Source organism: Scleropages formosus, chromosome 22, assembly GCF_900964775.1.
Source record: "Scleropages formosus chromosome 22, fSclFor1.1, whole genome shotgun sequence".
NCBI classification, from domain to species: domain Eukaryota; kingdom Metazoa; phylum Chordata; class Actinopteri; order Osteoglossiformes; family Osteoglossidae; genus Scleropages; species Scleropages formosus.
Window position 1 is genome coordinate 13,753,467 of NC_041827.1, and position 12,526 is coordinate 13,765,992.

At 45.8% G+C, this 12,526-nt stretch overlaps 1 protein-coding gene across 1 annotated transcript; it reads left to right on the plus strand.

Annotated features, from left to right (window-relative positions):
• LOC114909328 (elastase-1-like) lies at positions 1 to 4,644 on the plus strand. The gene is made up of 8 exons (XM_029247710.1): positions 1 to 77; positions 231 to 328; positions 576 to 676; positions 1,023 to 1,148; positions 2,911 to 3,047; positions 3,223 to 3,365; positions 3,598 to 3,747; positions 4,487 to 4,644. Exons 1-8 carry the CDS (start codon positions 38 to 40, stop codon positions 4,499 to 4,501), a joined length of 810 nt encoding a protein of 269 aa, XP_029103543.1. The 5' UTR covers positions 1 to 37; the 3' UTR covers positions 4,502 to 4,644.
• The last annotated feature ends 7,882 nt before the right edge of the window (positions 4,645 to 12,526 follow it).

Below are 12,526 nucleotides of genomic sequence, written 5' to 3' on the forward strand. Positions count from 1 at the left end.
ATCCCAGCTCATCACGAAGTCCAGAAGGCCTGCAGCCATGCTGAAGTTTCTACTGCTGAGTGCTCTCATAGCACTGGGTAAGAACCATCTTTTCTACAGCAAAGTTTTTCTCTCAGTCACATTATCAGTACACATAGTTACATCCATTGGACTAATCTTGGTCAATTTTTTTCAAGTTCACAATAGTTTTCAGATTGTTCCAGTGATGACTGTCTTTTGGTTTCCCCCAGTGCTTGCTGAGCAAAATGTAAAGCCCCAATACATGGAAGCATTCCAAGATAGGGTTGTGGGGGGGAGTGTCGCCAAACCTCATGCTTGGCCCTGGCAGGTAAAATACATACCGGTGTTGAATGTTTTTGTCAGTTTCAACGTTCTTTCCTTCTGTTTACCCCCTCTCAGTTTCTTTTTTTTTCTGTCATTAGCAATTAATGCTTTTGCTATACTGTCCTCTTTTAAGTGATGGTGAGGTTTATGCCCCTTTAAGTGAGGGTCATTTAAGTGAATAATTATGATTAAATTATGGTTAATATGTTAATTATAATGTACCTGAGGTCTTTTTCTGCTTTGTGTCTCAGATCTCCCTTCAGTACCAGTTTATATTTTGGTACTACCACACCTGTGGAGGTTCTCTGGTCAGGAGAGGCTGGGTAATGACAGCCGCCCACTGCGTTACTACGTGAGTTTGGTTCCTGTGAAGGCACTTGTGTGTTTTGTGACGTAATGTTTATGGTTGTTTACTTGCAAGCTCACGATATCTAGTTTAAACACCCCTTCTACTGTAGTGCTACATAAACAGGAAAACAAAAGTCAAACTCCAAAAAACTCCAAAGTCAATTCCTCCTTGTAATTATACAATGCCTAATTTTGTAAGACACCTTGGACAGAAGCATTAGTCAAGTCACATCTGATAATAATAGGTGAAGTTCATACATGCATTCATTAGAAATTACAAATGTTTATGGAAAACAGACTGTAACACATGCCCTAACAGCTTCAATTTTGCATATTGTACTACTTTGTAGTCCAAAGGTGTGGCGAGTGGTTCTTGGAGCTCAAGACATCACTGTCAATGAGCCAACACAGCAAGTGGTCGGTGTGACCAACACCTACATACACCCTAATTGGGACCCCAACAATGTTACCAATGGGTGAGTGGATGAGTCAGAACAGTTTTTCTCACTTTATATATGGGAATGATTTATAGCCTCTTTTTTGCCTAATAGTTGTTACTGTATATGCCATCAATTCCATCCTGACTCATCGCAACCACTGATGCTGTTTGTGTGGTAAGGGAGGAACAGAAGTGGTTTGCAGGTGTCTTCTTCTGTGTGTGTGTGGGGGGGGTGCAAACATGGGGAGAAACATGTCAACTGCAGACTCCCCGAGCAGTTCAGGAGCTTTGACATACCAGCTTTACCTGATGTGCCACCGCGTCTCATTTTTGCACCAAATGAAATATGGTGAAATTAGCCTACAGAAATATAGTGAAATTTTCCAGAATTGTCTAAAGCTGTCTGTTCTGAACTGAGATGTGGTAGGAACTTTCTGAGCAGCACAGTGGTACTCCAACAGCATCCAAGCTGCACATTCAAGCATATCTTCAAATCCACCTCATGGTATGCAGAGTCTACATGTTCTCCCTGTATTAACAACCCAGGAATTTGCATTGTAATATGGTTCTGTACCATGATTTTCCATGGGAACTGTGACTGTGGCGACCCTAAATTTGAATTTATAGAGTATACTTACTTATGTGTCCAGGTATCTGAAAAACTGAGTGGTGGACATGTTATTTCACCCCATGCAGATTTTTTTATTAAAAGACAGTGGAAACAACTTAAATACAAATACAGTTAAGTACAAGAACTTTAAATGCAAACAAGGTAGCTAATAGTTAACAAAGAATGAGTTTAGAGAAATTTATATATATATATATATAGAGAGCGTGTATAAGCGGGTGTGGTGGCACAGTGGGTTGGACCGGGTCCTGCTCTCCAGTGGGTCCGGGGTTCGAGTCGCGCTTGGGGTGCCTTGTGATGGACTGGCGTCCCGTCCTGGGTGTGTCCCCTCCCCCTCCGGCCTTACTCCCTGTGTTGCCGGGTAGGCTCTGGTTCCCCGTGACCCCGTATGGGACAAGCGGTTCAGAAAATGTGTGTGTATAGTGTGTGTATATGTATGTATATATATATATATATATATATACATACATACACACACACACGATATATATACTTGTCATACAGAAGGGACTGGAGGTAAGGTGGTGGACCCAAGTGTGGGTTGGCTTTACTTCAGGATGGGTTTTCTAGGAGAGGGGGCGCGGGGGTGCAGTGGTGCAGTGGGTTGGACCGGGTCCTGCTCTTCACTGGGTCTGCGGTTCGAGTCCTGCTTGGGGTGCCTTGCGACGGACTGGCATCCCATCCTGGGTGTGTCCCCTCCCCCTCTGGCCTTACGCCCTGTGTTGCTGGGTAGGCTCCGGTTCCCTGTGACCCCGTGTGGGACGAGTGGTTCTGAGAACGTGTGTGTGTGTGTGGGTTTTCTAGGACAGATGAAAACAATGGTCAGGGACAGGTGAGGGTCATACAAGGCTCAGATGTTGTTATATGGGCGAAGCAAGACTTAGCAGTCAGATAAACAGATGAGGGTCAGAAACCAGGAGATCAGAACACGAAGCATAAACAAAACAAGGAGTAATGCTGATTCTGCACAATCCACACAAGGAGGCATTTCCAAGAATCCGCCATGTTGTGTGGTCACGGAGCTCTGTTTATACCGGGCCTCATCAATTACCCGCAGGTGTTGCCGCTCTGCTTATTCCCGGGGATGTGACAATACTTTAATGTGCTGTCATACTACTGTGAATTTTTAATAGCATGTGATCACCTGTAAGGCTCATTTACCTCTCCTCAGGTATGATATTGCTCTGCTTCGTCTGTCCTCCGATGTCACCCTCAACTCCTACGTGCAGCTGGCTTCTCTGCCCAAACCAGGACAGATCCTGCCCAACAACAACCCCTGCTACATCACAGGCTGGGGCAGCACCCAGAGTGAGAATAATCAAGCAGCCCTTTACCAGTGTTAATCTGGGTCTAATTCATTATTCTTTAACTTGTTTACCTAATAGTGTGTTCTCTGGTGTGCCGGTCTCTTCTGCTGTGAGAGCTGTTCTCTCACTGTCTTAAACGGTCATCCTCTGTGACTCATCTACCTTCATCTCTCCAGCTGGCGGTCCACTATCTGACGTGTTAAAGCAGGCCTACCTGCCTGTAAAGAACTATGAAACCTGCTCCAGGGGTGACTGGTGGGGCAGCATAGTCAAGAAAACCATGGTCTGTGCAGGAGGTGCCAGTAACTCCGGATGCAATGTGAGGGAGCCCTTCTTACTACTGTCACTCCAGTGAACTCAGTTGACATTGATTTATTATAAAAAAGTCTGAAACATTTTAACTTTGTGATGAACGTGATTTATTTAATCATGTGTTTTTTTAAAAGCTGGTTAAATCCAATTAATACTTCTGAAATAGTAACTGAACACTGCATCAAGGGCAGGTATCCATAAACTTGCCTTTTGTTTACTCAAAGTCTGTTACTTTTCAGGGTGACTCTGGTGGCCCACTGAACTGTCAGGTCAAAGGACGTTACTACGTCCATGGTGTGACCAGTTTTGGGTCTTCCCTCGGCTGCAACACACAGAACAAACCCACCGTTTTCACCCGAGTCTCGGCTTACATCGGTTGGATGGAAGGAGTGAGTACCTGTAGGCTCCTACTGGCCAATCACAGAGAGTCACTGTTTGCGAGAACCAATGAAAATTGTTTGTCTCAGAACAAATGCACTTTTAGAACTGGGGGAGTTGGGGGCACAGTGTTTTTAGTCAGTGTTTACCAAGCTGAAGGTCTCTGGTGTGATTCTCCCTCCTCCCCTACCACCTTGATCAAGGTATGAACCCTAAACTGACGGGGCACATAACTGCAAGTTATTTGTTACAAAAGTTAACATTGTGTTGTCCTGAACAAAGGCTAAAGGAATGTTAACTTCTAGGACTTGTTCTATGAACAAAATAATTTGACAAAAGCACTTTCATCAGGAAACATTCTTTTTTTTCTTTGAATGATCTAAAATACACACACACACACACACACTTTCTGAACCGCTTGTCCCATTCGGGGAGCCAGAGCCTAACCTGGCAACACAGGGCGTAAGGCCAGAGGGGGAGGGGACACACCCCAGACAGGACGCCAGTCTGTCACAAGGCCCCCCAAGCGGGACTCGAACCCCACACCCACCAGAGAGCAGGACCTGGTCCAACCCACTGCGCCACCGCGCCCCCAGCTGTAAAATAATTTCTATATAAATAATCATATCTAACTGATACAATCTAATTTTAAAAATGTAGTTGGGAGGGAAATATTTTAATTTTATTGAGGTTTTTCATACCACATTAAAATGTTTCTGTGTTTTAACAAGTGGTCTTTTTCTGTTACAGATTATGAATCAGTAAAAACATAAATTTAAGTGGTGTGAAGGACAGTCTACTGGATAGAATCTCAGCATTCCAGATATGAGCCTTCCTTCCTAAATTCTACTCCACTGCAGACATGATGGATCAGCTAAAATAAAATAAAGTCTCTTTATCACTCTAAATACTGTGTCTATCTGATTTTTAATCCATTTTTAATTCTGGTCTCAAAGTATAGCAAAAGCACTGTCACAGTTGTAGCAAATCAGACTTGAAGACTGTCTCACTTTAAAACATAACCGCGTGTTTGCAATGGGGGAGATAAGGCCTTGATGCCTCTACATCATAAATCATGGGTTCCAAGCTTTAATGTACACTGCTTGACACAATTTGAGTCTATTTTCTATAGTGATAACTTTAAGAAAGGTTTTTTTTGTGTGAAAAGCAAATGTTATATACATTTCAATGGATGTGCGGAAAACACAATTAATTTTTAATTTTCATTTAAATTGCATAAAAAAATCATGTTGCTCATATCATAGATCTAGTTCATAAACATCAAAAGGAATACTGTGATTTGTATAAATAAAAGTGTATTTTTACACCATACCATGGTATATGTCATATGACTGAGTCTTCTTACAGGCTTTCACATGAGATATGGTTAGCAGGACTGCTGGGACTGCTTGGTCTAGTTGGTCTTAATCCTGACAATAACTGCAGCAAAGAATTCAATTTTTCAATTCAATTTATTTTATTTTTTAAAGAGCGCTCTTCTCAGCAGAGAGACACAATGTGCTGAACAAGATTGCTGTAAACGAGACATTATTACAGGCATAATGCATATGACAATAGAGTCACTCAGCTCACCATAAAGGAGAGGGAAACAAATAACTCCTAATTTACAAAGAAAGGGGGCAAAATCCTTGGGGGTCCAAGCATCAATAGCTGCCCACCCCTCCTGGGCATTCTACTGTGCTGACAGGCGATCTGTGTGCGTATGTCTGAAACAGAAAAGGCCAGTACAACCATGCTGCTCTCTATAGAGACTGTAGTTCACTATCCAAGCCAAAGGTTGCTGTTCCTGTCAGTCATGTTACACTGTTCATAGCTCCCAGCAGTGAAGTACATCAAGTATTTTTGGTCAGTGGTGGCTCAAATGCTACTACAGGATACTTGTAAAATACATAAAAGAAAAAAGTAGGAGGTATAAAGTAAAAGATAGCAACTAACAAAATATTATGGATACCAATTACACTACACACATACACTTTCTGAACCGCTTGTCGCATAGAACGGGAGCCTAACCCGGCAACTCAGGGCGTAAGGCCGGAGGGGGAGGGAACACACCCAGGACGGGACGCCAGTCTGTCACAAGGCACCCCCACTGGGACTCAAACTCCAGACCCACTGGAGAGCAGGACCCGGTCCAACCCACTGCGCCACTGCGCCCCCCACAATTACACTAGTAAAGAGTAATACATTTCCCAGAGTTCACTTTAGTACTCCACCCTCTGTGACTCAAAAACCTTGGTCTGTCTAGCTGTCAGTCTATCATCTGACGAGTCCAGACCAGTAACTCCGGATGCTATGTGAGGGAGCCCTTATTACAACTATCACTGCAGTGAACTCACTTGACACTGATTTTTTATGAAAAAAATATAAAGAATTTGAACTTTGATAATTTAAGGAAATGTGATTTTTGGCTGTGTTTTTTTAAGCCATTTAACAGACCCGTTGGCCAGGCAAGAAGGAGAGCAGATGTCGGTGGCGGTTGGCCTGGAATTTGGTCCTCTGGGTGCTCTGTTGGAGGTGGTCTCGCACCGCGTGCCAGGTCTCCATGCTCTCCTTGTACCAGATGTCCACAGCAGGTACATCGCTCAGGCTAGGGTGCCATGAAAACAATGGGAGCTGATATCCTAGGATGCACTAGAATGGTGACAGACCTGTGGATGTGTGGGACAGTGAATTGTGGGCATATTCTGCCCATGGTAGATAGTGAGCCCACTGGTGCTGCTGGTTTGCGCAATAACTGCGTAGGAACCTGCTGATGTTCTGTTGCAATCTCTCAACCTGCCCATTAGCCTGCGGATGGTAGCCAGATGTGAGACTCACCGATACCCCCAATTGCTGCCAGAAGGCCTTCCATACCCTGCAGGTGAACTGCGGCCTCCGGTCTGAGACGATGTCCTCTGGCAGTCACGAAATATGGAAAATGTGGTTAAATAGCAACTTGGCCGTATCCAGTGCTTTAGGGAGTTTGGGAAAGGGGACAAGGCAGTAGGCCTTGGAAAATCTGTCCAGAATCATGAGAACAGTGGTCTTACCCTCAGAAGGCGGGAGGTCAACCAGGAAGTCCAGAGCAATGTGGCACCAAGGATGGCTCGGAACACGCAAAGGTTCGAGGAGCCCAGCTGACTTCTGGGTCAGGGTCTTTGCTTAGGCACATGTGGGGCATGCCGGGATGTAGTCCCAGGCATCGTCTAGGAGCGAGGGCCACCAGAATTGCTTCTGTAGGAGGTCAAGGGTCTTACAGAACCTAGGGTGACCCGCTGCCAGGGAGTCATGGGCCCACTGCAGGAGGGTCAGTCTCATGGAAGTGTACACATACTGCTTCCCTTCCAGTGTTTCAGGGACCCTGGTTCCGTCTGTTAAGCGTCCTGGAGCTCCTAGGAGAATTGCCACTGCACCGGGGCCACCACACAGTGTTCTGGTAAGATTAGGTCTGGGATTTCTGAGGTGCTCGTGCATCCGGGACAGGGCATCAGCCTTGGTATTTTTACTACCCACCGGTAGGTCACAGTGAAATGAAAGCAGGTAAAGAAAAGGGCCCACCTAGTTGCCGAGGGTTGAAACATCGTGCTGTCTGCAGGTATTCCAGATTTTTGTGATCCGTCAGAACGAGGAATGTATGTATGGCCCCCTCCAGCCAGTGTCGCCACTCTTCTAGGGCCAGCTTTACGGCTAGCAACTCTTGGTTGACAATATCATAGTTTTGCTCAGCCCTGGACAGTTTATGGGAAAAGTAGGCAAACAGGTGCAGTTTTGGGGGGTCTCCTTGACATTGAAACAGGACCATACCCAACCCTACTACTGACGCATCTACCTCCACTACAAATGGCAGGGTAGGGTCTGAGTGCCGGAGAATGGGTGCTGACGTACACCGTTGCTGCAGGGATTCAGAAACCATCTGAGTTGCATTGGTCCAGGAAAGACGAGGACCCTTACCAGCCATGAACAGTGCAGCGATGGTATTGTAGTACCTGATGAAACGCCGGTAAAAGTTAGTGAACCTGAGGTATTTTTGTAAGGCTTTCAGGGTCTTGGGACGGGGCCAGTTAATCGCGGCTTGGACTTTCCCGGGGTCCATGGCTAAATCCTCTTTGCTCAGAATGAAACTCAGGAAGGCTACCTGCTCCTGGTGGAACAGGCACTTTTCGGCCTTGACAAATAAACGGTGAGCCAGCAGATGTCTCAATACCTCCCTTATTTGTTGTGTGTGTTGTTCCTTGAACTGGGAGTAGATCAGAATGTCGTCCAAGTACACGAGAACCCCATGGTTCACCAGGTCCTCCAAAATGTGGTTATCTAATGCCTGGAATACACTGGGAGTGTAGCCAACCTGAACAGCATGACCAGGTACTCATAGTGACCGAGGGTTGTGCTGAAGGCCGTCTTCCACTCATCCCCCTCCCTGATCTGGATCAGGCTGTAGGCACTACAGAAATAGAGTTTGGTGCAGATCCGGGCCCCGTGTACCTCTTCGAGAGCTGCTGTAATCAGGGGCAGAGGGTGTGGATATTTGATGGTTATACTGTTCAAACCTTGGTAATCGATACACGGGTGAAGGTCTCCATCTTTTTTCCCAATAAAGATGAACCCTGCAGTGGCCAGAGATGCAGAGGGCCGAATGATTCCTCCCGCCAAGGCCTTGGAGACATACCTCCATATCGCCTCCTGTTCCGGCAAGGAGAGGGGATACACTCAACCTCTAGGAGGTGTCGTGCCTGGAAAGAAGTCAATGGCACAATCCCACGGTCTATGGGGTGGTAGGACTGCGGCCTGCTCCTTGCTGAAGACATCCTGGAGGTCTTCGTAGAACCTTGGGATTTTTACTAGTGGTGGTGCATTGGAGCCTTCCACGGATGTGGCTCGACATAGCCATGACAGGCACCCATGACTACACTGTGTACCCCAGGCCACCAATTCTCCCATGCTCCTATAGAATACAGGTTCGTGCAGAGACAGCCACAGGAAACCCAGAATGACAGGGACCTCGGGGGAAACGATGAGGTAAAATCCCAGACTTTCTTGTTGACATTCCCCCACACGTATGTTTAACAGTTTGGTTTGAGATTCCACCACCCCTTTTTCAAGCGGCTGTCCCTCAAGGGCACTTACCCGGAATATTACATCCCACACCCGTTGGGGCACACTGTGTGCCTTGGCAAACATCCCATCCATGAAACAGCCCACACCACCGGAATCCACAAATGCATGTATGCAGACCTGTTGCTCCCCCCGAACAGGACAATTGGCAGAGTTAATTGGTTACCTGAACAGCAACAGCCCCTCACCTGGGATCCTGGGTGCACTGGACAGGCTGCTCGGAAATGACTGGGGTGGCTGCAGTACAGACACAGACCGTCCTGTATCCGGCACTGTCTCTCCTCCTGGGTCAGATGTCCTTGCCCAAACTGCCTCTGCTAACTCCTCCTCCCAGTTGGAGGTCGCTCAAGAGAGCTGTGTGAGTCGTGGGGCCCAATCTCAGGCCAGGTTATCTATTGCAACCCCTGTCTCAATGAACTGATCCACTGTCCAGTCCTCCCTCTGGTAGGTGAGTTCTGCCTGTAGCCAGGGATTCAGTCCCTTCCTGAAACTAGCCAGAATGGAAGTTTTGTTCCAGCCACTCTGTTCAGCCAGTGTATGGAACTCAATGGAGTACTCCGTTACGGAGCGGTTCCCCTGCGGGAGCTCCATCAGGCACACACTAGCCACGTGGGCCAACCCTAGACATCCAAAAACGGCCTGAAAGCGTCTCTTGAACTCCTCATAAGTTGCCTGCATGCTACTTTCCCAGGCCAGCATCGCCTACTGTAATACCAGGCTGGTTAGCAGCGTGAGGAGGTAGGTGATCTTGGTCTCACCGGTGCAATACACCCATGGGAGACTAGCAAAGACAAGTTCACATTGCATGAGGAAGCCTTGACATTTCGTGGAGGAACCATCATAGTGCAGTAGGGTTATTCCATAACTGAGACACTATTAGGTGTGTATGCGGCTGGGGCTGTCCCTTCACCTTCGTGCACAGGGGGTTCTACAAGCCTCTTTCCATTGAGTTCCCAGACAAGCTCTTGGAAAGCACCCGTAAGCTTGGTCAAGGTCATTTCATGTCCTTTCAAAAGCCGATCTTGGTACAGTACCATGCAGTGTGCACATTCTAGCTCCGCTGGGTCTGATGTGTGGGCAGAACCTTCTGTCATGTTCGCCACGGTGTGATGGACCCATGTGCAGTTTTACAAGCTCACCAAATGTGGAAACAGAGTAAGGACAGACTGAAACAAGAACCGTGGGGCAGGCAGGAGGTCTTTGATGAGCGAACGTTGTTTCCTGGAGGATCCAATAGTCATGGTCAGGAGACAGGCGAGAGTCAAGGAGCCAGGGAAACACAGAGATGAGGTAGGCAAACACAGGACCAGGGAAAGCAAGGTAAATGTAGGAAGCACTGGGCATGGAAGCAGCAGTGTGCTCTAAGAGGTTCCACAACTGGAGGTGGTTGGGTGCTGTGCTTTTATGCTCCTGTGCCCTGATCCGCTGCAGGTGCGACCACTCCATCCGGGGGTGTGACAGAAGGATGCTGCATGTATAAAGCAGCACGTGATGATGACACGCAATAATGTTGAAAGGTGGGGAATTTGACATGCAACTTTTGACTTACATAAAGGATTGAAGAACGGTCTATTTGTGTAAGTTGAGGGTGTCTGCAGTTTGTTGTATGTACTGTATATCAAGGCCTTGTACCAATATCATTGCCCTTTATTAATAGGGTCAATGGACACCCCTATGTTCATGATGTGACTACACAGACGAAACCCATCATTTTCACTCGTGTCTCATCTTGCATCAGCTGGACCAAAGCAGTAAGTACCTGTAGGCTCCTACTGGCCGATCACACGAAGTCACCGTTCACAGGTGCCAGTGACATCATTTCTAAGAGACAGAACTTGTGCCATCAAAGAATTTCAGAACAGAAGCATGTATTAGCCTATTTCTTTGCATATTATAAGGATGCTTCGAAACATTTCTCCTTTCTCATTTTTAAAATCTTTTTAATTACCTTTATTAAATAACAATTTAATACCTCATCTTTACGTCACTTTACAACACTACTCTTTTAATGAAAACTGTTTCTTCTACAGATCATAAGTTAAGAAAAAAACTAAAGAATGACAGTCACCTGGACACAATTTTCCCATTCTGCATCAACCACCCATCTTCAGATTTAATTAATAGTCTAAAACAGAATGAAATTGCACAGTTTCGAAATTGTGCTTTTCATTTACAAGTTACTTTTGGTGCTATTTTTGGTATGGATTGTTAACACAAAATTTCACACCAAATGGTCATCCAACATTTATTGCATATAACATTGATCTTGAAGCTTTTTAAACATAATTAATCAGACTGAGGGGGGCGCGGTGGTGCAGTGGGTTGGACCGGGTCCTGCTCTCTGGTGGGTCTGGGGTTCGAGTCCTGCTTGGGGTGCCTTGTGATGGACTGGCGTCCTGTCCTGGGTGTGTCCTCTCCCCCTCTGGCCTTACGCCCTTTGTTGCCGGGTTAGGCTCCGGCTCCCCGTGACCCTGTATAGGACAAGTGGTTCAGATGGTGTGTGTGTGTGTGTGTGTGTGTGTGTGTGTGTGTGTGTGTGTGTGTGTGTGTAATCAGACTGAACAATCGGTCTTTCAACCCAAAGATCACAGGTTAGAATGCCACCTCTGGCTAATAGTAGCCTTGAGCAAGGTACTGACCCTAAACTGTGCCAGTGAAATTACCAGCTGTAGTAAATGGGTAAATAATGAAAAGTAGCTTGATGTTTTAAGTCACTTTGGAGAAAAGCTTCAGCTAAATGAAGAAATGTAAATAATTGGGCTTAACTGTACAAAAGAACAAAGACACCAACTGCAGGCAGAGCAATGTGATCACTTTGTACAGAAGACTTTGACATGTCACAATTCTGCAGCTCCAGTGCAGTTCCCCTCAGCACCAATATGGAAGCCTCCATACAGCACAAGGTTAATCATTTAAAGCAAATGACACAGTAAAATGTGTGGGCCTATTGAAAGACACAGCACAAAAATCTGAGGCATTATTAAAATCGGAAAATTCTCTTTATTTACATTTACAAAATAAATACATCATGACTTTACTGCCTTCCAAATCAAAGTGAACGGTTTAACAACCAGTGAATAGACACACTGACGTGATTTCAGTCTCTACCACAGGAAAAAATGTGGATGGCAACAGTTAATTACAATTTACATTTCATTAATGTATTTGCTAATATTCACAGAAATTTTTATTTACACTTTTACAGTGTTCACAGTAATTTACCACAAAATTTCCCTGATAATACATTTTACATTAAACAAAGCACACACACACACACATTTTCAGAACCGCTTGTCCCAAACGGGGTCACGGGGAACCGGAGCCTACCCGGCAACACAGGGCGTAAGGCCAGAGGGGGAAGGGGACACACCCAGGACGGGACGCCAGTCCGCCGCAAGGCACCCCAAGCGGGACTTGAACCCCAGACCCACCGGAGAGCAGGACTGCGGTCTAACCCACTGCGCCACTGCACCCCCTTTCTAAACAAAGCATTTTCTTCAAATAATCATATAAGACATGAAAACATTTCTCTGTTCAACCACCCCTGACAAATTGATTTGAATTTTTTAAATTTGTCATCTACTGTACAGATCATAAATACATCATAATATTTCGCTCCATTACTTTAAACTTAAAGGCTGATAGGACACACGATGCAAGGTCGGTCAAAAAAAAAAA